The sequence below is a fragment of the Amblyomma maculatum genome, chromosome 4 (genome assembly GCF_055883805.1).
Source record: "Amblyomma maculatum isolate TAMU_Amacu chromosome 4, ASM5588380v1, whole genome shotgun sequence".
NCBI classification, from domain to species: domain Eukaryota; kingdom Metazoa; phylum Arthropoda; class Arachnida; order Ixodida; family Ixodidae; genus Amblyomma; species Amblyomma maculatum.
The window spans coordinates 69,647,079-69,673,630 of record NC_139347.1 but is presented as its reverse complement, the minus strand read 5'-3'; the positions used below and the strand labels follow the sequence as shown (position 1 = coordinate 69,673,630).

General features: G+C 44.9%; 2 protein-coding genes across 2 annotated transcripts; one reads left to right on the top strand and one right to left on the bottom strand.

Moving 5' to 3' along the window:
- Nucleotides 1-205: 205 nt before the first annotated feature.
- Nucleotides 206-17,502, top strand: LOC146191348 (uncharacterized). The gene is made up of 6 exons (XM_084599917.1): nt 206-417; nt 677-768; nt 15,193-15,300; nt 15,735-15,879; nt 16,245-16,282; nt 17,369-17,502. The coding sequence occupies exons 3-5, from the start codon at nt 15,195-15,197 to the stop codon at nt 16,279-16,281; spliced, it is 288 nt and encodes a 95-aa protein (XP_084456043.1). The 5' UTR covers nt 206-417; nt 677-768; nt 15,193-15,194; the 3' UTR covers nt 16,282; nt 17,369-17,502.
- A 3,316-nt stretch (nt 17,503-20,818) lies between these two features.
- Nucleotides 20,819-26,503, bottom strand: LOC146191347 (COX assembly mitochondrial protein homolog). The gene is made up of 4 exons (XM_084601899.1): nt 26,255-26,503; nt 26,080-26,184; nt 23,629-23,719; nt 20,819-21,131 (listed from the first exon to the last, which is right to left on the bottom strand). Exons 1-4 carry the CDS (start codon nt 26,319-26,321, stop codon nt 20,996-20,998), a joined length of 399 nt encoding a protein of 132 aa, XP_084458025.1. The 5' UTR covers nt 26,322-26,503; the 3' UTR covers nt 20,819-20,995.
- Between the last annotated feature and the right edge of the window lie 49 nt (nt 26,504-26,552).

The following is a 26,552-nucleotide window of genomic DNA, read 5'->3' as shown; positions in this document are numbered from 1 at the left end:
CCTAACAAAGAAAACGTCTGATATACTTTTAGACTATTTCCTTTTCCTCCCCTGCCACCGCGTCTTTTGTTGCCTAGGGAATTATCAGCGCTGTCGTGGATAACCACCTCTCCGACTATCGCACCGCCGAGCTGCGGCTTTATCACTTCTAACGAGTCCAGCGAGTCGTTAGGGTGCTCAGCGAAGTGACCGCGTTCCTCTCTAGTCCCCTCCGCACACCCAGCGATCCCAGCTAGTCGTTTTTGCCGTTCGATCCTCCACACCAGCGTCAACCATTACGTGCCGGGAGCTCAAGGCCTCAGCGGCGAAGCTGCGCACCATTTCGTCGTCAAAGCGAAACTGCGCGGCGGGTCCGTCCGCTTCATTCTGCGGCGTCCGCTACGGGGCACAGTTGCACTTCACACTGATTGACAAAAGGTAATTACATCGCCATACATTCGCAATGATGTCACGCTTGTACCGTTATCCTCATGCGCAGTGGGCGTTGGGCTGCGTACGTTTTTACATATAATGACGCCAGTGACGCGTCCTTACGGATTAATTATATGCTGCTGTGCACCTAAGATTCCTCATTAGCGCGTGGTTTAAAAAAAATGTGATTCGCTAGTAGCTGTTCATGACACTGGACACAGTGAAGAAACGTCGGATGACGCTTCTTCTCTCTTTTCTTTTTCAGAGCGAAACTGAGGGTTCACAGTTCCACAGGCGCTCTTGTGAGCTCTGTCTCATCGCCAGTCTGCCCGCTGCATGACAGCAGCTCATCGAGAGGCGAGTATCAACTACCTCTGATTATCGCACCAAACTTACAACCCGGTAGAAGGGCGGATGCGGTTTCGGCTGGAAAGGAAGCTGTCGAACCAAACATGAGCAATGACCGAGATGTTCGCATTGCCTGTTGTGAAGCACGGGGTCCACACTCGGACTACGAACAGTGTTATCTCTTGGTTTACCTCCAGGCTTTATTGCCAGCCGCAGGTTCCCGCGAGCGCAATCTCTGGGCAGTTGAGTGTCGGCACTGGACAAGCTCCTTCTCTCAATGGGCGCGTTTTTGCGGAACGCTCTTCTCCGCGCGTGGAGATATGCATATAATTACGTTTCACGCGCTTTGCACGTGCACGCAGATAGCTGCAGACGCGCGACCAAGACAACTCGTAATTATCGTATCCTTTATCGACATTTTTTTTTCCCCATTGGCATGCGATATACAGCTGTAGGGCTCGGGGTATTGTCTAAGATAGGCAGTTCTTGTCGCCATGCACTCGACGGCATCAGAGCAGTTCGGAAAAAAAAAAGAAAAGGCAAAGACGCTGTCAAAGATAAGGTCCTAGCTCGCAGTATAGTGTGACGGAAAGGACAGAAAGGTAGAATAGAGGCAAGGGGTACATTTTCACGTAACTTGTAAAACGGGCGATTCCTTCACATTCGAAGTGAAGTTGCAGAAGTCTTGTTTGCAGGTTTAAGAAAGGAAGGAAGAAAAGGATGGAAACAATGGCACTGAAAAACGCGTAGCTATTTTTTGACTGCGTCTCTGACACGTATTGTTCAGGATGTGGTCGATCATTCAGTGCGCAACTACATACATGTCACATCCGTCTCATGAAGAACAACAGTGCTGACGTTTAGATAATGTCCATAAAATGCAGTCAGGGCCATTTTCTTTTTATTTCCAATCATTTTCCAAAGAATATGTTCTGTACAAAACGGTCGCTTCGTTGACGTCGAGGATAACATTCATTCTGCCGGGCTTGACAATGTTATTTTTCTTTCTTTTTCTCGCCGACACTACATTGTATGCCGAAACAAAAGCCCGTTGTGTCTGAAACAGCGTGGGCTGAGGAATGTTATCTTCATTCCTTTTTACCTTCCCAAACTAAGTTATGTAGAATCAAATCGGAACATACCACCGTCGATGTGCGTTCGCTCACTGAGAGGGAACTTAAGCGTAAAGGTGCCAAGGTCCAGCTGCAGCATTGAGCAAAAAAAGAACGGGCTGTGCAGCAGCAAGTCAGCCACGCGCTTTCGCATGTGTGATGATTCAATCACGTTCATTTTGCAAAATATTCACTCTCTAAGGGTTGTATTCGAGAGGTACGGCTCTCAAATTTTGTGAACAGGTGACACTGCAACTGGAAAACGATCTGTGCGCATGCGCGAACTCTCGGCCGTTTAGCCTCTGTGGTCCTGCATGAGGTCGACGTTTCCGTGATATGACTAAAAACTTGGAGAACTGTACATGCATGGCTGTAGAGGCGAGGTAAACACATGCGGGCAACCAAAATGTCAGAACAAGTTACTCCACTTAACCACTAATTTGATTAATTTTGAAAATACAAGTGAGATTACTGTGCCGGAGTACCCGGGTTCGATTCCGACCGCAGGCGGCTGCGTTTCGATGAAAGCGAAACTATGTGGCGTCCGTTTGCTGTGCGATGTTAGTGCACGTTAAAGAACCCCAGGTGGTCGAAATTTCCGGAGTCCTCTACTACGGCGTCTCTCATAGCCTGAGTCGCTTTGGGACGTTAAAGCCTACAAAGCAAACCAAAGTGCAAGCGAGTAACCTTCACAGCGGTGTTGGCTCTTCTTTTTTCCGGTATATACATATAAAGTAGTGCGAGAGTCAGCAAAATGGTAGCGTGGGAGTCTCCGGATAAAACCCGATTTTACTCGATTCTTGTACCCGAACGCGCTTCTACATATATCTGGTTAAACTCATTACTACCGAGATGCGCCTTCTAGACAGCGTAAGTACGCTTTTCATTGCACGAAGCTGCATGCACCGTACCAAAGTTTGCGGATATATTCGGCTTATATTCTGGGCGTTTTCGGAAAATTGCCCACATTAATCTTTTTTTACCGCTGTTTCAGAAGCGAGAGGCCAGAAAGCGGGCGGCGCTACTCACGCTAATGAGATCTTGCTCGAAGGCTATGTTGAACAATGTTGTCGCAAAGTGCAAGATAAAAAATTCTTGCATGGACGCAAATGTCCTGCGTATATATGGCATTTGTTATGTGCAAGACAAAATTTTGATAGAAAAGAAGGAAAAGTCTGATTTAGTAAAGAGTTGCTTGATTAAGATTGCCATATTCGTGTAGTTATTAAATAATGGTCAAACTATGCGGCATTTTACGTCCCGCTTAAATACCATCACTTAGAAAGCTAATAGAAGTTCCCTGAAAAAGATCATCCGACAAAGCCCGATTCATGTTACATTTTCTCCCGAGTTTTCCAATTTGTAACTAAATTTGAGTTAAAAAGATGTCCCCTGACTTTTATTTCCCAAACTGCAGAAAAAAAATACGTATAAGACCCGAAAAATATGTGTCCTGTATGCCACAAGCCCTAACTGAATTCAGTTTCTGAGAGTCGAGCTGAAGTGCAATTTCTGAACATCATCACAGAACCACTAAAAGACAGAGAGATCCAGAAGCAAGAAAGAATCGCAAGAGCACAATGTATTAGGAAACAGAACCAGTGTATTTGATATCCTGTCATTTACAGAAGGAAAAGACAAAAAATAAACGTCTTTGAACATATCCAGCCTTTTCGCTCTCTGACATTCTTGTTAATGTACATGATTACCTTGTAAGTAGTTGCATGTTGCACTGTATATTAGAAATGCGGATCTTCAGACCCATGTCCACTGAGAAACGGTCCCTGTAAATCGCCGGCTTCTTTACCATAGCTATTAAAGCTAATTTAACAAAACTTGTACTTGAGCGAGATGGTGTTTATCTTTTGATAAGCGAAAAATCGTACTAAAAGAAGCACATTGAATGAAGGAGGCCCGTGCCTTTTTTTTTTTTTTCTTTCTGTAGTGTCTAAAACGTCGGCACGTCATGTCGAACACGTTGAAACACCGAAGGCACGGATCCGATTGCGGCGAGAGAAAATTATGGTGGACACTTAAGCTCCGCCTTATTAAAGGGTATGACGCGATAGCGTAGGCTACCATCCTGCGTAAAAAGCCCCGCTTTAACCAAGCCGTACGAACGTGCCTGCGTGGCCTAAGGGTAACGTGCCTGACTTGGCATCCAAGGTCAGTGGAAGGTTCCTCAAATGAGGAACCCGAGTAGACAGCTCCTCCCAATTTTCTGAATCGCATGGGCTCGCTAATAATAATAATAATAATAATAATAATAATAATAATAATAATAATAATAATAATAATAATAATAATAATAATAATAATAATAATAATTGGTTCACAGGAAGGGAAAGATGCAGCATCTGTCACACTTGTTTCTGTGGACACCTGAACCGCGCGTTAAGGGCTCGCTAAGTCGCACAAATCGAGGAATCAGTGCTCGGCTTCGTCAGCTGCCAGCTTGCACCGGCAAGCGTCATGTTCGTGACTCTTCGCTCTCAACGCTAACGCGTTAAAATGTAGAAAGGTGTTCAGACATGTCTCCAAGGATGAGAAGGATGTTATTTACGCGACAAACACAGACAGCGATCCACCCACCCATTTCCCCAGATGGCAAACGGTGAAACGATCAAGAAGCAGTGTAAGCAGGAATTTAAGGGAGGCCAGGCATTAACCAAGGATTCCATGGAGTTACCCGTCTTCAACTTAATGCGCAGTCGTCATTCATCTTCACGCCGTTTGCAGCACGTCCTACATGCTGAAAAAGCCCGCGCTACATTACAGGGATTGCAGTGTAATGCACTACACATAAATCAGTAGCCCCCACATGACATCCCAGACACGCCAACTCCCAGGGACATCCCGTATAAATCCCCACCTCCCACATCCTAACAGGGTCATTCGCAGAATGTCCCCGCGAGCTCCCTTCTGGGATGTGTTCTAACCTCCAAAGAAAATATGTAGGATGTTCAATTTAGCTTCCCCTTTAGGAACATGCTACATACATTCCAAAACAGTTTGGATCATGCTTCATATCGCACGAAAGCTCCAATGCCAAACACACAAAGATGGCCAACATAAGACGTGACCAGTATCCCCTCCCCAATAAATAAACCATAGTCACCACCACCACCACCACCAAAGTACACTGTTTGTCAATCTAGCTAGAAATAATTGGCGCCGTCCTTACTACGTTACTCAAGAATTGCTAACTAAAATTTCGATTGCACTTACCCGACATAGTTTTTGTAGCGGAATTGCAACTGATTGTCCATTGTGGTTTTTCAGAGCATATAAACAGCAAATGTAAACTCATAATTTCATTAGGTAAAACATGAATTGGATGCTCTGGAAATAATAAAGGCCACGCGATATGCTGCATTACGTGCAGCCTACTAGGATATGAGGGCTAAGATCCTATATGGATCACAAGTTCGCAAAAAGGCATATGTTGCGGTAGTTAAGTGTGGCGCCCCACTAGTGTGGCGCCCAACTTCGACGAAGAAAAAACAGCTCTATTAATCACTCTATTTGTATTGTCGACAAAGAAATGAAGAGGCTCAATTAACAAAACATTGCATGTGACCATGATTAATTGTACTGCAAATAAATAACTATTCACGGAAACATTTTATCTTTATTTAACTTTGCTGATCTACATATATTATGGTGAGGCTACCCAAAAGTAATATAAAATATGCCTCTGCCCGTGTCACATACCGCGACGCCCTTGTGAGGGAGTATATATAGAAGTACCTCAGGCAAGCACATGTGCTTACCTTAGGCCGGCGACTGCTCCTGCTTCGTAACAGGTGGATGTGTGCACAAGAATTAGGAGTGTGCGTGAGTTTTTAATGAATATATTGTTACGGACGAGGAAGAAGGGGAGTGGCGCGGGCAGGAGCACTCGCGCTAGGCCCACCGCGATTCATTAAACGTCATCTCACTTTCATCGATCATCTCTCAGTTCCCTTTCTCCTGGGTTCACCGGCTTGCCGCCCTGTAACATTTTGGTTGAAGGTACCGGGTAAGTCATCACCTCTCATCCTGGCCAGGAGCTTCGGCGCCCTCTGTCTTCTTTAGCCGTCGGCGGAAGGTTAGGAGGCATTGCATGGATCGTCCCCAGCCTGCCGGACCCACCAAGACCTTGCCGTTCCTCCGCCCCGTCCCCCTCCGACCACAAGGCACGACGAAGGACAGACTGACCCTAGACGCCACACATGACCACAATACAACAAGAGAACCGAACGACCATATGTGACCAGACTGACCAGATGTGCCAACCAAAAATCCCACGACCCAAGACGCCGCTACAATTGAAGACGTCCTCCCCAGCCAATGCCTTGCTGTGCGTGCCTCGGCCTCCGCCATCGGGTCTTGGCGACCTGTGGCCCGAAAGCGTCTTGGGCCAGGCTTCATCGGGAATCATATTGCCGACAAGCCGTTCTCTTCTTCTTCAGTCATCCAGAGACACCCATCGTCATGCCATGAACTCATCAACATCGGCAAACTTCCTCGTCGACGATCGGGACGATCGCTCGATGGCCCCGGGTTATGTTACGGACGAGGAAGAAGCTGGTAGGAGCGCTCGCGTTAGGCCTGCCGCGATTCATTAAACGTCATCTCACTGTCATCGAACATCATCTCAGTTCTCTTTCTCCTGGGTTCACCGGCTTGCCCACCCCGTAACAATACAACATTCCTCGTGTATCTAAAACACTCCAGGACCATGCAGGCATGCAGATATCACTGAATTACGGGCACAGCAGTGTTGTTCATCGAATACATTATTACACTATTTTTTTTTCAGCCAGAACACCAACACGGGCTCAGAAATACTTTTATAAGGAAGAACTGGAAACAAAAGCATTTTTGGAGAACATCATAGTCTCACGCTTCATAAAAGGCCCCTGAGGCAGAGCTTAGAATAACAATGAAAAATTCAGTAGTCTATGCCGAGGAAACCCTCCTAAGCAATGTCCCAATAAGCTCCCAAATAACCCCAAACATGTCCCAGAGCGGTATTGTTTTGGACATCCTGAAGTCCCTCCTCGTTTCACTTGGTATGTTTTCGGGATTTCTTAGGGTCTTCTCCGGACTTCTCTAGGACATCCCAATCTCCAATCATCGGAATCACTGGGATGTTCCAGGGATGCCTGTGTTATCTGCGAGTTCATGCTTAGCGCAACTGCACTGCGAAAAATAACGAAGCTGACAAGTGGTCGTCCGCAAAGAAGCATACGCCATTAATATGCGAAGCGACGCGATCAATTCTCGTTCTGCTTACCGAGACTAGTAAGTAAATATTCACTGAAAATGTAGCCATTTAACATTTCCTGCTTTCGGCATCAGCGAAAATAGCTGCAGCCAGAGGCCCCTTTCAATTAAGGAAATCACGCGACGCACAAATAAAGCCCCTGGGTGCATACCCGATTTTTCTGCCGTGTTCTCGCGAGAGCGTTTACGCCATTGTCCCGGACAGAGGGAGAGGGAAACAAGGCTCCGTTGCGCACGATGACGCGGCGCTTTCGGGCGCGATAGCTCTGACGTCAGCGAAACTTTTTTTATCTGGGTCACATGCGGCACGCGCTCCGCCGCTACCGCCAAGGAGACGGAAAGGCCGTTAGCAGCTTTACGGCTTGCATGGCGATCATGATCATCACACGTGCGGTGGTTGCTGTCCATGCGCACTGACACGGGCCCCGCTGATAAGAAAAACTGGGCCGTCTCTCTGGCGTCCTTGGTCCAACACTGGTTCAAAGACGCAGAGGTCATGCACGCGTCAAAACAAGCACGCTTTCGCGCGCTAAACGTGACGTCACGAAAGTCATAAATCCATTTAGACGTAGCAGGGTTCTAGCGCTATAAAACAACGCTTGACACATCTGCATAAATTTTAATGTCATTCGTGAAAGTAGCACGCGAACGAACGTAACGCCATTTGTAAGTTGTCGTGTCTGCGCCAAAACTCATTCACCATACCGAGAAGTACGTAACCAACGTAATATCATCCTTGATGCCGTAAAATAATGCTTCCCCGGGAAATCATTTTACCCCACAAACAATCTGTTACATAAGCCTCAATTTATCAGCTGTGGACGTAATCATGCCTGAGGATAATTATTTGAGGCGTCTTTACAACTTTTTAATATGACAGGCGCCATTTTTACCGATACTTGACTGACCTGCGACTTTCTAAGTTTTCCAGGGCTCGACCTTCCTTGGGTTATGTGCACAATTGGGAAAACCGCGCTATTTTTGTTGTAAATTTAATATTGTTTTATTTCCCAAATAGATATAAAATTTTGGCTTCAACGCAAACTCTCGGGGCCTTAAACATTTGTTTCATCGGTAACGTTAAGTTTTACAAGTTGGCTATAACCTTTGTAGAAACAATTATCTGCCATTTGGTTATGTTTCTGTCGTGAACCGGGTTGTTCAATCGAAAGTAGTCCTTAACCTTTTGCCTTTTTGTACCAGTCTACCAGTCTACTAGTAGGCCTCTGCGCATCTCTTAGGTGCAGAAACATTTTTTTTCTTTTTAAGAGGAAAGAGTACATGCTAACAATGTACTGACAGTACAGTTTCAACCTCTATTAAGAACGCGGCAAAATAGTTCTCTTTTGTTCAATACTCTTCGATATCGTCATTTAGCGACAGAGATTGAAAGGTAATAACGAGGGGCGACACAGGCTAGACGGGGGAAGCCTTCCTAAATTGATTTTTGTGGTTAATGATAGCTTCCGCGTATGTGACTCAGTTCAGAAAAGCGTTTCACAAGCATAAACTGGGCATAGCACACGTTTCCACACACGGGAATCGGAATCAAGTTGACATTGTGGAGCTAAAAAGGATCCTTAAATGATGGTGCACATAGGTGAAATTACAAGGACATACATAATTCGAGAGTACTGTCATATATTGCAAGTTTTCAGCTATATGAATTTCCATGTAGACATATCGCTCACTGTATTTCCATGCAGATTTTCGAACACAGCGTTTTTTGACCGACGGTTTCTTGACATGTACACTGTTAGAGAGCAGAAACAGCTAGTTTAGGAGTATAGAGAGATCAAGCTTTTTTGGTGCGTTTTTTTTTTTTTTTTCCTCTTCGAAACAGTGCGCAAGGCAGCAGTGCACTTGAATCGCGACATGAAATTTACCCACACCAGCTACATAATCTATAACTGAATTTTTCTTGTGCAGCTTCCGTTTCATCCGCCAAGCGACGGCCGATGTAACAGACGAGCTCTGGTCACTCGAGACATATAGTTACCGCTAATTTACTTCGTCATTTAGCCATATTGGGAAGGCTCGCAGTACGAATTAAAATAAACAAAGAAGCGACCATACTGCCGTTTTTGTACGCCTCAGGCGACCGCATCGAGTCAAACACGTCACAGCAGTTTTACGGCAGAATCCGAAAAATGTGTGGGGCGAAAATCAATTATAAATTGTTTACTGCCTCTCTTTGCATGTGCTGCGCATCACTCCACAGATATTGTAGCATTGTACACAACGAAACTTTTGCGTTCTTACCCTTTAAAGGATCTCAAGAGCAGCAGGCGGGAATGAGCCTACTGTAAGCCCGAAGATGCGATTATTCTCGAAATGCTAAAAATTTCTACAGAAGAATGTGTACAGTTTTGCCGGAGAGGATTAGCAAAGTAAAACGAAGTTTCACCACTATAGTCGCAAAAAACTAGTTTTCATTAACGGACGCAATTCTTCCGTGACAGAAAATAGTCTGTTAAGTATTTTCTGCTTACCTAAATAAAGGCTAACCGTCCAAGCGAAATAAAACGGCAAGAATTTCGATACCTCTGGCTTGTTTGCTGTTGTCAAATATGAAAAACTGATTCTGCTTACTGTCCAGCGGAATAATGCACACGCAGCACTGTGCACAGTTAGCAACTGCTTTTTTCTTTCTTTCTTTTTTCTTTTTTTTTTTTTTTATAACACGCTGCCAGAGCACGAATATGCTATGCCTCGCATTTCACACAAGCTTACGTCCAAGATTGCCGGACGCTCGCGAATTCAGAATCCCGACCGGAGGCCATGTCGTTTTATGGATGCAACGAGCGATAAAGAAAGCGACGTTCTACGCGCCTGTGACGCCTTACCCGTGACGAGCGTGCAATCCGCCTTTTGCGCGAGGATGTGGCGCCATCATGCGGGAGCGGGCGGGAAACACATTGAGCGGCAGTGTAGCAGACGACGCGAGAGCGCACCATACGAAATGGCCACGCCAACGCTGGTAGAAAGCGAAAGCTTCCCCCCTTTTTTGGCCTCGTAGCGGCAAGTAGTGACAGTGATTGCAGCATATCATGTTCACGCAGTATGGGGGAAGGTAGAACGTTTTCACAATCCACTCATAACGCACGTACGCATATACTATCTTCGTATTGTAAGAGCGTGTAGCGCGGGCCGTGTTCGACGTGACAGAATGAGACGCTCTCAGCGTGCAGGTTTTCGGCAGACAGGAGAGCGGGGGGGGCAGAGAGAGAGAGAGGGATCTCAAAGGGCAAAGCAGCCAGGGGTTTGTTGATGCTGCAGAGCTAGGTGGAATCGTCTCCTGTGACTTTGAGCGGCGCATATGCGCGGGGTGTCTTGAGTTACCGAGCACAATGCGGTCACCGCGGCGCCGGCATGGTGCAATGGGCGTCGCTTCCTCCTCGCGTCATCTACAACCGTGCAGCTATAGGATTTCATCCACGAAGATCGGCAGAGAGTCACATATACACACCCCGTGAAAAGGGCATTGTACCGGCCGGAATGCACACCTGCAGGAAACGCGCTGCATTTTTCTGGCAATGAATGATTCAGAGCTGTAGCCGGTTTCTGGCCTCAGGAGTCAGAACGGATGTGGTCGCAGTGGTGAAAAGGTTCTCGGTGCGCAGAGAATGGTCACTCTGTTGTGAAAGGATCTCCAATGTTCATTTCTGCCTCCGCCGCGATTTCTGCGGAATCAACAACTTGGTGACACATGTGAATCTCCTACATATCTGATGCGCATCTCGGTCAGGAACCAACCCTGTTCTACGTCCAGAGCGATCCACTCTGCAAGTGAACGAGCATGAACCCTCCAGGAGACTCATTGACGTTGCAAACGGTTGGACGAAGACGACGATTATCAAGCTCCCTAACGAAGTGCATCTGATAATTCGTACACCAAAGGAACAAAATCCGGATGCTTTGGCGTGCACGAAGGCGAGCCTTTAATTTAAAAAAAAATACTGTGCGTCGTGCAAGTGTCAAGTGCGTCATATGCTCCGAGCGGCAAAAACACAGATACTACAGGTATGTATGCATCTAAGCGAAATAGGCATGATGAAAAGTACCTACTGGAGTTTTCACCCAGGCTGTAGCGCACCAGTGATAGATGCAATGAGGATTTCTTCGGTGCGTGATTGCTTCAGTTGCACCGGGGCCTGAAGGCGATGTATTTTGTCCCTTCTTATCTTTATGTGCGAAAGGGCTAGGTAGCTTAGATATCACAGGCGGCTGTGTGCGCTAGGCCGTAATATTTAGCATGTTTTATCGTGACTGCCACCTCACTAACAAGAAAAAAAAAATACGGCGTTTTAATGCACTGCCGTTCGCGAGCCTCATGACCAGCTCAACCACTCGGCTCGCGAACGGCGGTGCATCACAACAAACGTCCAACTTTTTCTTTTTTAGTCAGACGGCAGTCGCGATAAAACATGCTAAATATTACGGTCTAGAGCACACAGCAACCTCTGATATCTGCACTACCCGGCCCCTTCGCACATAAAAAAAATAAACGACAAAATACATCGCCATCAGACGCGCCGAACAAGTGCTCATTGCGGCTATCACTGGTGGTGCAAACTCCGGAAGAAACTTTTCATCATGCACATTTCCTTTAGATGCATACGTACAGCCGCCCTGATTTTTAACAATATAGCGCGAGCATCGACCAAACTGCTGGTCAGCACCTTACAACGGCGATAAGCGTGCAACACGGCGAGAGTTAGTGCATGCGCAAGAATGTGGAACGTCGCAAACAGATATTGTGGCAGGGCGTGTGTCTTTGTGATCCGAACAGCGTAGCAGAAGACGCTCTCTCTTCGTGCGCGTGCGCGAACTCTCGCCGTGTTGCACGCTTATCACCGTTATAAGGCGCTGAGCAGCAGTTTGGTCGACGCTCGCGCTATATTGTTAAAAATCAGGGCGGCTGTACCTGTAACGAAGTGTTTTTCGCACAGTCGAGAGCACGCAGTCGGCTGCCAAGGTCGCCCATTCACGTCTTGACGCTTGGTTGCCCTAATCCAAGCTTCACGCCGTTGCAGGTCGCGGCTCGCCGAAGGAAACCTAACAAAACGCGTCTTGCATCCCGGCACGCCTCGAGAGTGGCAGCCGTAAGCGGCACAGGTGGTTGGCATCGTTTTACCGAGGCTGTGAACGTACCGCGCCTCCAGCCCCCGTGCGTTGGCTATGAGTGCGGCGACGAGAAGCGCCGTCGACGCCTCTCAATGTGTTTTCATCAGTCGCCGCTGGGGCTTCGCGCATGCGCAGAAAACTCGCGCAAAAGGCGGATTCTAGACGTGTCGACGTTCCGATGGCCCATAGTTCCGGTTTCCATCGTTCCGAGTTTTGAATCAATCTGCGGCAGCGGCACATGTCAGCCAGCCGAGCTCTACACTTTCGGACATTTACTGGCGCGTCGATTATCTCACCACGTGTGGACGAGTTTTCATTACTTGTGTCCCCCTCGGTATAGATAGAATTTGTAGCGGCCAAACCTAGCTGCGGTAGTTTCCTTGTACGTCAGTGCGCTAAATGTGCGCTCGCCACGCCCTGCTCGCAGTTCGTGCAGTGAAGCCTATTCTCACGAGATGGGGATGGAGCCTGTAAGGTTCCACTGCTGCCCTCACAGCACTTTGTTTGAAGGCGGCTGCGGAGGCCTTTACCAATTTGGAGCAGTTCTATGCTGATGTTCCGAAACAGTGTGCGAGCAGCAGAACACATAATGAAACTACGCAAAATCGCCGTTGTTTCTCACGTTTTAGCAAGGTGACGACCGCCGCCAAGGTTGTTCACCAAGTAACTGTACTATTAAATGGCGGTTTTTGGCAGTTTCTTCAAGCAATTTGTTAGTTTGGACATCTTTTCCGGCCTTTTCAGATCCAAATGAACCCGGGTTTGCTACACAACAAATGTATTCATTCAATTACACTGTGTCCTAGTGCACATGGCACCGACATAAAAGTAATTTTCTGGGCTTGGTTTACGTCCTAAAGCAACTCAGGCTATGAGGCACACCGTAGTAGAGCTCTGGATAATTTCGACCACCTGGAGTTCTAAACCGCATAGTACACAGTCGCCTTGCATTGCACAATACACAGTCGCCTCCATCGAAATGCGGCCGGAATCAAACCTCAGTTGCCTGGTTCAATAAACAGTCGAGCGCCCCGACCAGTGAGAGCCACCATGGTGGGATCCATTTTCTTGCCGCAGGTGCGAGAGGGAAGAGCAAAAACAGCTCATGTATGGAATCCTTAAAGCCTTAAAGCGGTAAAGAAGAAATTGGGCATAGGCAAAAACCAGATGTATGCGATAAGGGACAAGGCGGGCAACGTCATCACTAATATGGACAAGATAGTCAAAGTAGCCGAGGAGTTCTATACAGATCTCTACAGTAGCCAAAGTAGTCAGGACCGTAATGAGATTGGCGGTAGGGAAAAACAGTCCGACGTTCCACCAGTGACGAAGGACGAGGTCAAGAAAGCACTAGAAACTATGAAAAGGGGGAAATCAGCCGGAGAGGATCAGATAACTACAGATTTGCTGAAGGACGGGGGGGGATATCGTGCTAGAAAAACTGGCCACCCTGTATACGCAGTGCCTGGTGTCATCGACGGTACCGGAACCATGGAAGAACGCAAACATTATCCTCGTTCACAAGAAAGGGGACTCTAAGGACCTTAAAAATTACAGACCAATCAACTTACTGTCTGTTACGTATAAGGTATTTACTAAGGTAATCACTAATAGAATCAGGACAACCTTAGACTGCAATCAAGCAAAGGATCAAGCAGGGTTTCGGAAACGGTACTCTACTATCGATCATATCCATACCATCAAACAGGTGACAGAAAAATGCTCGGAATATAACCAGCCCTTATACATAGCATTCATTGATTACGAAAAAGCATTTGACTCAGTTGAAACCTCGGCGGTGATGCAGGCATTGCGAAATCAGGGGGTAGACGAGCCGTACGTGAAAGTGCTGGAAGATATATATATAGTGGCTGCACAGCAACCATAGTTCTCCATAAAGAAAGCAACAAAATTCCCATAAAGAAAGGTGTTAGGCAAGGAGACACAATCTCCCCAGTACTATTCAGAGCTTGTTTAGAGGAAGTATTCAGAGACTTGGAATAGGAGCAGTTAGGGATAAGGGTAGATGGAGAATACCTCAGTAATCTGCGATTTGCTGATGACATTGCCTTGCTAAGCAACTCGGGGGATGAACTGCAAATAATGATTGATGACCTAGACAGAAAAAGTAGAAAGGTAGGCTTGAAAATCAATATGCAGAAGACTAAGGTAATGTTCAACAGCCTCGGGAAGGAACAGCAGTTAACATTAGGTAGCGAAATACTGGAAGTAGTAGGCGAATATGTCTACTTAGGACAGATAGTAACCGCAGATCCGGACCATGAAAAGGAAATAACAAGAAGAATAAGATTGGGATGGAGCGCATTTGGCAAGCACTCGCAGATTATGACTAGCAGCTTACCGGTATCGCTCAAGAGGAAAGTATACAACAGTTGCATCTTGCCTGTACTCACCTATGGGGCTGAAACGTGGAGGCTAACCAAGAGAGTTCTACTTAAGTTGAGGACAACCCAGAGGGCTATGGAACGAAAAATGGTAGGGGTAACGTTAAGAGATAGAAAGCGTGCAGAGTGGGTCAGAGAAATAACTCAAGTTACCGACATTCTAGTGGAAATTAAGAAGAAAAAATGGACATGGGCAGGACATGTAGTGCGAAGAGAGGATAACCGATGGTCGCTGAGGGTAACAAACTGGATTCCAAGGGAAGGAAAGCGTAGCAGGGGGCGGCAGAAAGTTAGGTGGGCGGATGAGATTAAGAAGTTCGCAGGGGTCAAGTGGATGCAGCTAGCACAGAACCGGGTTAAGTGGAGAAATATGGGAGAGGCCTTCGCCCTGCAGTGGGTATAATCAGGCTGATGATGATGATGATGATGATGGAATCAAGCAGTCATTGGTGCATTTCTGCCACTGAATGTGTAATGTGGAAAACATACCAATACATGCCCATGTTTGTTGCTTGCAGCCATGGCATCCATTCCATACACAATGCACTCAACCATGGATCTCCACAAGAAGCTCACTGACGAGCAGTCAAAAAATGTTGGCGTCATCTATGAACCACCAACTAGCAGTAAGTTCCAGTGATGACACGTCTGACATATTGTGTCTGTCTCACATCGTTAGTAATTCTGATGGCTTAATCTACAATCTAATTCCGGCTTTGTTTATTTTCTCGTTATGCTGCCGAGAATACTTCTTCAGTTGGCTATTTCAGTGCAAGACATACACAGCTTGGGTTGCCAAAATGATATAATTCATAAATTGGATTGCATCGAATAGTGGATTATGCAATCTTGCACAATCTCGCCCCAATTAGGCCAAGTGAACATGTATATAGTATTTTTCACTGCACTATGCACATGTGCAAATAAAAAGGAAAAGGCCTTCTCCAGATGAATCAGTGAAATGTCCATGAAAGGGATACCTTCCTTTGATAAAAGATGCGCATTAAAGTAAGAAAAGGATGCTTGCAGAGCTACTAAGACACATTTTTACACTTTGCAGCCGTCGAAACAACACTGCCAAAGTACAACCCGAAGCTCATGAACAGCATCTGGGGGCTCTACAACCGTTATGCTCCGCATTCCTTCCAAAAGAACTGCGAAATCCCCTGCTGCTCCATGCCCGGGATCGCTGGCGCCAAGGACAAGTATGATACATTTTATCTATTTTAGCATGTGCCATGCAAAATAAGGCATCCAGCTGCTTTTTCCATTCAACCATCACAACTTCAGGAATGCAGCAACAACTAAACATTCATGTTAAATATTCAAGAAGCTGATATACAATCTCTTAGAGGTACAATGAGAATTCGGTGCAGTAGTTCTCTTTTCATTATATTAGACAGCCGTAATTATGCTGTGTCTATGTAATGCAACATGTCAAAAACTAATAAGTACTTGAAATTCGCCTCAAATCAGCTGACACTTATTTTTGTGCCTTTTTTGCAAAATGTATCACTCGCGATGTGAGATTAATTTTTACAACCTTCAATTTCCGTTTCATGCATTGTAGGTCATTTGGATTGTCCCTCTGGAACCGCCTGCACTGAGGTAAATGTGATCAGATGAGCATACAATGAAATACATTACAACGCATTGAGCAAAGCAGCATGCTTTCTCTGGTTAGCTTTCCTTTCTTTGGTTCAGTTATTGTGCTTCTCATAATTAGCAACTTGAATTACATCATAAAAATTCACAGTTGATCAACAAAACTTGTGCTGCATATATGCGTTAACGTTAGTATTCTATGGCATGCCTATGAGGCTGCCATCATCAATGTAAAGAAACGCAAAAGCAGAACACAACGCTGGACCAAGACTGCCGAGACGGTGCTGCATTGGTGCATCAAAGTGGCTGCCAAGTACCGCTTTTGCTTCCTTCTCCCTGCTTCACTTCTACTTCACACACCTGACAAAACTCATTCGTACCGGTCTATACATCCTCCGCAAATGCACAACACTGCCTGTCACAATGTCGCACAGCCTTCCAGTCCCCTGCCTATTCTTTCCCTTCACAGTCACCACTGCCCATATGGCTTGCCTCCTGGGACCTTCCTTTTCAAAATAACTTCTAAACCTTCCGTGTCGTCTAGACCCAGCTGTGATGTCTTTGAGGTTCACAGAGAGCCACGGAGGAGTTAACCACAGCAAACCGTATCTGACCATGCATAACGAGCTTCTGCTCTGTAAACAACGTTCAGCCAGTTTGAACCCCTGCAATGTTTTTTTTTTCGAAGTGGGTTAAGTTTATGCATTGAAAAGTTGATCAAATAATGCAATTTATGTGGCATGTATGCGTTAGTATTGCAGCCTGCCTGCCATTTGCATCTCCTGTACAAAGCTTCTGATAAATTACCAATTTACATTTAAATTTGCTTTCACCGTGTTTTTTAGTGGTATAGGGAGGCTTATGAAGGTTGGATGGAGGCCTTTGGAGAGTGCAGGCTGATATGTGGGTGGAGAGTTGTAAGTTGGAGATGAACCTTCTAAATACCCATAGGGTGCCCAGGGGATCGAGGCATTGCATGCAAACACCACTGTCAGACACTTTTTGTGATAAGCATTCTAACGCTAGCACATTAAAATGTCACTGCATGTTTGCCTTAATTTGTTTTCTTGTTTTCATTTTTTTAACCAGCTGCTCTAAACAACCCGGTAGCATGAAGGAGCACCAACCACTCACAGAGCAAGGGCCTTGGTCTGCTTTTCTTTAGATGTGTGATATTATGTAGCCAATATGGAAATAAAATGTAACTCATGCCACTTTGAGAATCTTTAGTGGACTTATAGGCCAACGGCACACATCCACTTGGTGCATTTCAAGGACCACAGATAGACACCTAATTCGTACATTTTTCTTTCTTTGTATGATGCATTACACACAAGAATACATTATCGTGTGGCCCTCACCCATGACCACTAAATCAGTTATAATTTCTTCTCTGATCTTGTTTTGGTTTCATCAATTAAACAATAGCTACGACATTTAGTTGATGTCCATAATATACGACGAATGAAATCACTGCCCCATAGCTGCAATTCAATGCAGCATTTAAGCCAGCCTGCTTTAGAAGCTTGAGTGATAAAACATTTTACTAGTCATACTGCAGTTTTTCTCATGCCTCATATGACCTAAACACTAACCACATGTCACAGACATCAAGAAAAAGAAATGCAATTATAAACTATTTAGTGGTCATAAGCAGATGCCGCGGGTTGATCCATGTACACATCATTATGAAGGAAATTCTAGGGGTCACTTTGGACCACTAAAGTGCGATAAGGCAAAACAGTCTATTGCGCAGTGTCCCGGAGCCCTCCACTACGGCACCTCTTTCTCTCTTTTTTCAATCCCACCTTTTCCTTTGTGGCTCGGTTAGGGTGTCTGAGAAAAATTGTGACGGATAGTGCATCTTTTCTTTCCTGTAAACCAATTTTAAACGCCGCTGATGCCTGCTGCACAGCGACTGCTTCTGTACGCTGTGTGGTGCGGCGTTTGAGGAAGCACCAAATGAAAGGCACCACACGGACACCGGGATCGAACGCCTGACGGCGTCAGCTTCGTATATGTGTGACTTGTCTGGTGACGTCATAGTCAATCATTTGTCATTATCATCATCCCTAACTCCACTAACTAACGGTGACAGTCTCAATGGCAACCGCGCTGACATGACGCTAGACAACAAGAACTAAACGTGCCCGGAATGGCTAAGTCAAGATAATTGACAGCTATAGTAGTGGGGCAGGACGCCGGATGTGGCCGTAAGTATGAGGTATTAAAGGCTTTCACCTTAAAATGCACAAGTAAAAATGAGGTGTCTATGGCCCTTTAAATCAGCTGCGAATAGCTTCTTCAGTAGAATAACACTCAGTATTTCAGAGCAAGTGTACCAGGCCATGCATTATCTTATGTGCCAGCTTGTCAATGGTCGAAACTGTAACTATGTGCATTCCAAGCCCCTGTTGAATGTTTTTGTCCACGTAACTAGTGCAGCAGCTTAGTGTGGTGTGTTCTGTTGCTGGGTGCAAGGGAAAAGAACAAATGGTTAGTATGGTGCCTTCTTTCTGCTACTACACAAAGAATGAGACAATGAACACAAAACAAAATGAGAAGCTTTCTACATTAGGAAACAAGAGAAGGCAGTGATAAAGGTATTCACTAGAAACCCAGTGGATGTGAAAAATTGTAGTCGACTACATTCCCATGACATGAGCCACCATCACGCCTCATGATTTTCAGAATGCACAATACTGTTTTCAATATAATGGCTATTAGGAGCTCTCTATAATTTGTCTTTCATCTACTTCTTCACTGCTGACCCATATTCAAAGCAGCATACTTTATTACAGCATTTTTTCCCCCGCAATTTGATTTTACATACTCACTTTACGAGCAGTTTTGCTCGGATGCCAAGGTGTCCATAGTAAACAAGTATGAAGCGTATGACACATCAGCATAAATAGCTCGTATCTGTGGCTTCCCTGTGGATCCTCATTCCCACACATGCACTTCGCTACTCATGTAATCAATACCTAAATTTCTGTCGCTAATTTCCTCTATTATACCACACTTACTCATTAGCATACCCTCATAAGCTACTACATTATGTGAAAAAAAAAAAAAAAAAGCCCTGCTGTAACTATGCTGTATAAATGTGCCTGTATATCTGATCTAAGACATGAAGGTCCTCGAGAGTTAGATTTCCATCCCACCCCATCATCTCAAGAGCATTGCCCGAACTGGTAACTGCTGCCATCATGCCATGTGTTGAATTGAAGTCACACAAGCTGTTGACCCATCATGTGTCTGCTCGTGTCACCTGCCAACTACCACCTGCAAAGAACATGCCGATGATTTTTTGCTCGTGATGTCTATGCAAGATTTTCTGGAGAATAGGCCTTTTAAAGTTGTTACATCAACACCTTAGATACTAATTTACTATTTGACACAATAAACATGTTTGCTCAGTCAAGAAAAATGTGGTTATCTAAATGTTTGCTCCAGCATGCATTTGCAAGGTCATTATCCTGGCAGAGATCTTGGCATGACTCCCAAGCATAAATGTTGGGAAGTAGTTAAATAGTAGGAAGCAGCCTTCATTTTCCCTTTGTTTTCGAGTGAAGGTCATCGATATATGCGGAGGAAGACGTTCCCAGAAGCCTGCTAGCAGTCACCTTTGTAAGCTGGGTGTGTCGTAACTCAATGTGATGGTTCTTAAAGGGATTATATTACCCATGACCAACAAGCTCACTTCCTTGAAGCTGATCATACGATTGGCCATGGTTGCAGTACTTGGCAACAGAGTTGTTTTTGTGTTCATTAAATAGCAGTCATTTTTATGTGTTGAATTACCCGTTTTCTACCGTGGCCAAAAAGCAATCAGGCGCTATCAACAAATTTTGTTTTAAGTGCCTAGCATCATACATGGGTGAGAAACTTCAGGCAGTACTAAAACAATCTCGAGTTAATAAACACAGATGCACACTCCTCACCAAGCAATGACATTAGATCAACTTCAAAGAAGAGAGTGTGTTCACCATGGATCATAATCAAGAAGCACCACATTGGATCGGGGCACATCCAGCTCACAAATGTGACTGACTGTTAGCAGCTTTCGAGGGATGCTCCTCTTTACATATGTGAATAGCCTTCATCCTACAAAAAACAAACAGAAAATGGAGGGTGCTCTCCGCAGCTGCTCAGACTTCTCAGCTGCCCGCGTAGAAGGGGCTGAGTAGCTTCCGAAACTCTGGTTGTCAATACTGAACGGTAGAACTGGTCCCCCGACTTTTATATTTCAACCCAAAGTGGTCTTGCATTGAAGATGCCCTAATTCAATTCTAAATGTGTAGCCGAAAGCAGTAGCGATGTACACCACGCGAGTTTCAGTTTCACGTCGTTACTGTGTGTCTGCTCGGAAGACATGCAAGCAGGTGACCATTTTCACATACAGGTACTTCAGTTTGCTTATTTCAACCTTGGCACTCCGAATACAATTTAAGACACAAAACAGCACACTATGCACGCTACTTTTGCTTTTCTACTCTATACACTGTGAATATGAAACTCCTCCAGTGAAAGCACAAGTACCACTCATTTATTCATTTTATTCACTGTTTAGCAAAACTCACGGCTGAGCCACACCATAGAATGTTCATTCCAAACAGCACAACATTCTCACTTTGTTGCTGAATCTAAAATGCCAGCACTTACAGGACTCAATAGAATGAAAAACAAACCCTTTTCACACGTTACTCAGGAACCTTATGCCGTGTTTAGCGTTTTGTCCCTGATCTCGGCGCGCTTGTCCTTCTTGTGCCACACACCGGTTTCCCGAAACTTGCTCCTCTCATTCAGGTACTCTTCTTTACATAGCCTCTGAAATTCAGGATCTTCATACCTGGGCACAAAAACAATACAAGAGCCTTATTTTCGCAATGCATCTTTTGCCATTCAGTACTCTCGACCAGCGCTTCCCGAACCGACTTAGGTCACGGGTGTGTAGGAGGGAGAAAGAAGGGAGCATGTCAATAAATTTATCTAGGATCTACCCTTCTCCATCCGATTTCCTCTTATGTTCCTGCTGCTCAGTAACACAAAAGCATTCATCAAACATTAACAGAATATGCTACTTCCTCATGCTATAAAACACAATAATGTTTAAAGTTTCAACTGCATACTAAGCTGTCTTGCCTACACCTACAGGTACACAAGATGAACGTGTGAGATACAAGTGAACATAAAAGCTATGATGACAAGAGTGCTGTACTCTTGTCACTGCAGTGTGATTTTGGCACTAGACAAGTAATAAGCACTTTACAAAGCTGCGCTGCCTATATATGATACTGAAGAATATAGTGACTCACTTCAGTTTATTTACAACGTTTGAAACGTTTGAGGTATGAAGAAACATACCCTTGAAATCCCCAAGTTTTGCTTTTGATATCTGACGCAAACATGGAGACTAAATACAATGTCAATATGGCTTATATTCAAGGATCCCTTTTGTGAAGCTAGGCATGACCCTGCATCAACAGCAAAGTGACATATGTTTATGTAACAGGTGTAGTCTGTCATTAAATGAATCAGAACATCATTTTTTTTATTGCATGTTTCTTCTCTGGAATGTCGAAGTAGACATGCATCAGCATGCAGAACTAGACATTGCCTGGCAAGTAATGTAAAAATGGAATTTTTCTTTGACATTTCAGTTTCAAAAGCCAACACTTGGATATGACATCAAAGTTTAGTGAGGGTCAGGTAAGGCATAAAAAGCCTACAGCATATTTACTGGCTCATCCTATTGATAATTTAATATTTATAGACCAGCCTGCCCCAAGAGCCAGGACAAAAACTGAAGCAGCAGCTAAAATAAGGCTTGCATGCTTAGATTGTAACTGCAGCCTCATAAAAAACAAAATCAAGTGGCATTTCAGCTCTACTACGTCTTGCGATTGCAGCAGTAGCCCAGTGGTTCAACCATTTCAATGCAGCTTTTTTTTTTTTTTTTTTTTTTAGACTGTGATGCTTAGATTGTAACTGCAGCCTCATAAAAAAACAAAATCAATTGGCATTTTAGCTCTACTATGTCTTGCGATTGCAGCAGTAGTCCAGTGGTTCAACCCTTTCACTGCAGTTTTTTTTTTTTTTTTTTTTTTCAGACTGCTCATCACTCCTTGCTCAGTTTTCTTTCTTTCTTTCTTTTTCTTTTCTTTTTCTTTTTTTTTTTTTTTGCATGTTGGCTGGGCTCGCTTTTTTTGCAGGCTGGTTCCCTGAAAATTTTCTGCTAGTAATACGCTACCATGCTCTGCATGACATGCAAAAATTTTTTCGTTCTGCTCGTCGAGTTTAACGTTCTTCCTTGCAATCTGCGGTGTCTGGGATTCTTCTTCGCCATCTTCGCTCAACAAGCCATACAGCTAAACTGCTTCATCACTGCGACTTTCATCTGAGTCAGAATTCATCAACAGATCCTGAATTCCTTTGTCCGGCAAAACATGGATGCACCTGGCACGGTGACTTGCTACAGCTGCGCTGCTGAGAGGCAACAAAGCGACGTGGTGATGATGACACTAATGATGTGAATCAAGAAACAACCGCTGATCTGCTGTTTAAAATTTATCCAAAAAGTTCTATATAAGAGTATATAGTATGTACAAAGTATGCGGTCACTCCAATGATGGCACGGCATACTCGTAAATTTCTTTTTTGCACAAAAAGACGTGAGTGGCAGAGAGTGAGGTAAAGAGGCAACAAAAGTATACTCGAGAGAAGCAAAAGGTGTGCATGTGGGGTCTCACGAGTTATCTCAGGAATGACAGCGAAAGGCTTAAGCACCCGCCGCACAAGTGGAATATGCAGGGCTCAATTTTGAATGACAAAAGGTCCCCACTAATGATACAAAGAATACAAGCTTTCTCCAAGCCAGGGGCTCAGCTCATTCGGTGTGAAAAGCTTGGAACACGAAACACCGGCCCTCCTCACTTTTGTAGATGGAATACTCCTTGCGCCATCACGCTTTTTTGTCAAAGCTGCCGTCGCACTATAAAAATTCATTACTGCGATCATCTGTCTTGAGAGTCATTACAAAGAAACTGCATTCAGTTAGGCAGACGTTGTTTGCCGTACCCTTCTGAGGCACTCAAACTCAAAAAAAGGGGAGAGGGGAAGGCTTTCTGGCTTCCTCTGGGGTAAAGAAATGATACCAACAGCTCTGCCGTGCCTCCCTACCTTAGGCCATGATCTTTACTCACAAAAGTCTACCTAGTCACATGACCACACCGCAATGGGCCCCTTCAAGCGAGTAGCTCCTCAGAGGATCATGTGAACAGCATTCTCATGGACTAAATGGTGAATACACTCATTGAGAAACTTACAAGTGAACGAACAAAACTCACCACTTTTTGAGGCATGCTTTCATAGCATCATTTTCTTTTCGGCAAAAAAACGGTAACAACAATCCTTCTTTTTTGCAGCAATCACCAAACTCTGCAAAATACGATTTCAAATACAAGGGTGAAGAAAATTAGCGTTATCATTTACATCATCACCTCCGTCCTTCTAACAAAGCGTGGACTTGTTTTAGTCACGAACCAACCAGCCCACCAAAAAACAATGAAGGAAAACTGAAGAGATAAATGAGGTTGGCTTGTATCAATAGAATACCAGTTCCTAATCACATGAACACCACTCAGACTGAAACAGAGTGCTTAGAAGGTAGCAGAGCGGAAACAAAAATACAGGTATCGCCGCTACAGTACATTTTTGCAAGTACAAGTGCCATGAAATGCGAGGGAGCCTGTAGGCTGACATATGTGGACTATGGTTACATGTCTGAACTGTTTGAAGTAAGTTTTGTTCCGAAAACTTAATGTGCCCATTTATCACGTAGAGAAGAAGGCAAAAAGGCAGCTTATATGTTTCAGAAATGGGATCCATGGCTAGTTCAAGCAAAATGACTATGACTGGCAGTAGGTTTTATGCTTTCATTTTGGCTGCTGCTGAACTGCAGCACTAGCCACGTGCCAGCAATCACAGGGCCTGTACTTACGCCATGGTTTGCATCATTTTACCCATCTACACAGATGGGGAAAACCGTTTGAACTTTACCAGCTGTCAAAAAAACCTTCTCAATTTCTTATTACAATGCCCCAGCAGTAAGTGCATCTCTTGCTGCTGAACAAGCAACAACAATGCCACAAAACACCATACTATAGAGCCTAGAATATACTGGCTAGTGTGCTGTGCACCATAGAAAAGGGTGGAGCCATTTTCAGTTACTTCCATCAGGTGCCGATTAAGCACGCTGTGCACAGCGAGTGTGCTGAAGCATCATCATCATTATCATCGGTCTGGCTTTAATTTATGGGATTTACCGTCTCAAGGCGACTCAGGCAATGAGAGATGCCGTAGTGACGGGCTCCGGAAATTTAGACCACGTGGGATTCTTCAACATGCACTGACAACACACAGCACACAAGCACCTTGCTTTTCGCTTCGAATCCCGGCCACCGTGGCAGGGATTCGATTGCGCATCCTTGGGCAAAGTAGTCAAGAGCTGTAACCACTGCACCACCATGGCAGGTTGTCATCATCATCATTGTAAATCAATATACACAGGTTTTTTTAATTTTTATTCTTATATATTTTTTCTTTCCTTGGCCTGTTGCAGAGATTTATGATCTCTTTCTACAAAGAGAAATGGCAATATCAATCTCAGCAAACTATCTTGCTTAGCAGCCGATTTCACATAACAGACAATATTGCTTAGGGTAGCTGGCTGACATTGTCATGTGCACGAGCATATTATTTTGCCAGTCCACAACATGTCTCTGCTACGTGCCCTATTTTTGGTGCATTCATATTGGACAGTGATTACTTATACGAAGATCGCATCACAAAAATGTGCATGTAAAGTGACTTCGCAGAGACCAAGCATGGTTTGTATAGATGCACTGGAGTGGTTATTGCTCAAGCAACAAAAACGCGTCTTTGTTCATGGTCCCGGAATAATCCTGCACGACTTGCAGACTAGGAAAATGCATCAAGTGAGCAGATAGAAGCTGCACACACGCCGGAGGAGGGTTTTGCGATTCAACGGAGAGCACCTTAGCCGACCTCCACAGACATGCAAATTCCTAAAGCTGCTGTAAAAACTTTCCACACATTCACAGTCCGAAGCGCCCCTATGCAGCAGCCGCTGGCAGTCAATACTCTCGGTGCTACCTCGGTCAGCACACTGGCCCGTATATCCTACGCACTGTAGCCGTATTATTGGATTTCACTAACATAAAAGTTGTCACAGAGGCGTCGCCAGTGTCCCTCTAAGTTTAAAATGTTTATTGAACCTTTCTTACAGAGCTGGATTAGTTAACTGCAATGAGTTCTGCAATTGTAACAAGCCTTCAAACAAGTAACAAGGTCGCAATATAAGTGCCTAATGAATATCTACACCGCGACATCCAGCAGAGTATTAGTTGCCAATGAAGCGGTTACATAAACATTTCTGCTTTAGCCAACCACTCACAAAACTCATCAAAGTACAGGACAATACTGTTTGTTCTACGAGACCGCATATGTCACAACGATAAAACCGGCCAAACAGAGATAAGCATCTGCACAATGCACAAATATTAAAGTTAATCCGGATTACAATCAATACAAGTGAACATTGCGAAGGAATGCTGTTCATTATATTCTCGCCCCATCTACTGCGCGGTTGCTTCCGCTGGCACGCGAAATAACACCTGACACCTGAACACAATGCAAGCCTGAACGTCTAGCAAGCTTTCTGGTTACGATCGTCGCCCTTAAAGCAATTTTTTTCTGCGATGCGGTGTGCTGCGTACTTGCCACTAGGTCCGCACACTTCTCGTCTCTCGCCTTGTCTCTCATCAACTTCGGAATAAGGACTTCCATTTCAACTTTCCTCAGCCGTCTGTCTTTTGGGTCACCTGGAGAACATGCAAAGACATTGTGAACGCAACCTCCGAGATGACATGACAGAACAAACAGTATACCTACCCAAGCCATGAGGTCCTCCGGAGAAACCATCCGGCAGTACCGAAGGGTGTGCGTGTTCTGGCGACATTGAACTCACTTGATCGCGCACAGGTGAGACACCGACTTGTTGCCCTTTACGAACAGCGCATGCACTTTCTCCTACTACTAAAGTCCGCTATTGCCTGCACATGCAAAAACTACGAAGTCAAAAGCGAAAGCATAAAAGTTCGCCTCTTAGTCTTCGCATGAAAGCGACCAAAGCGACTTTCAAAATGCCTAGAGAATTAACACTTCATGGCTCCAGGGTACAGTAAGTTAT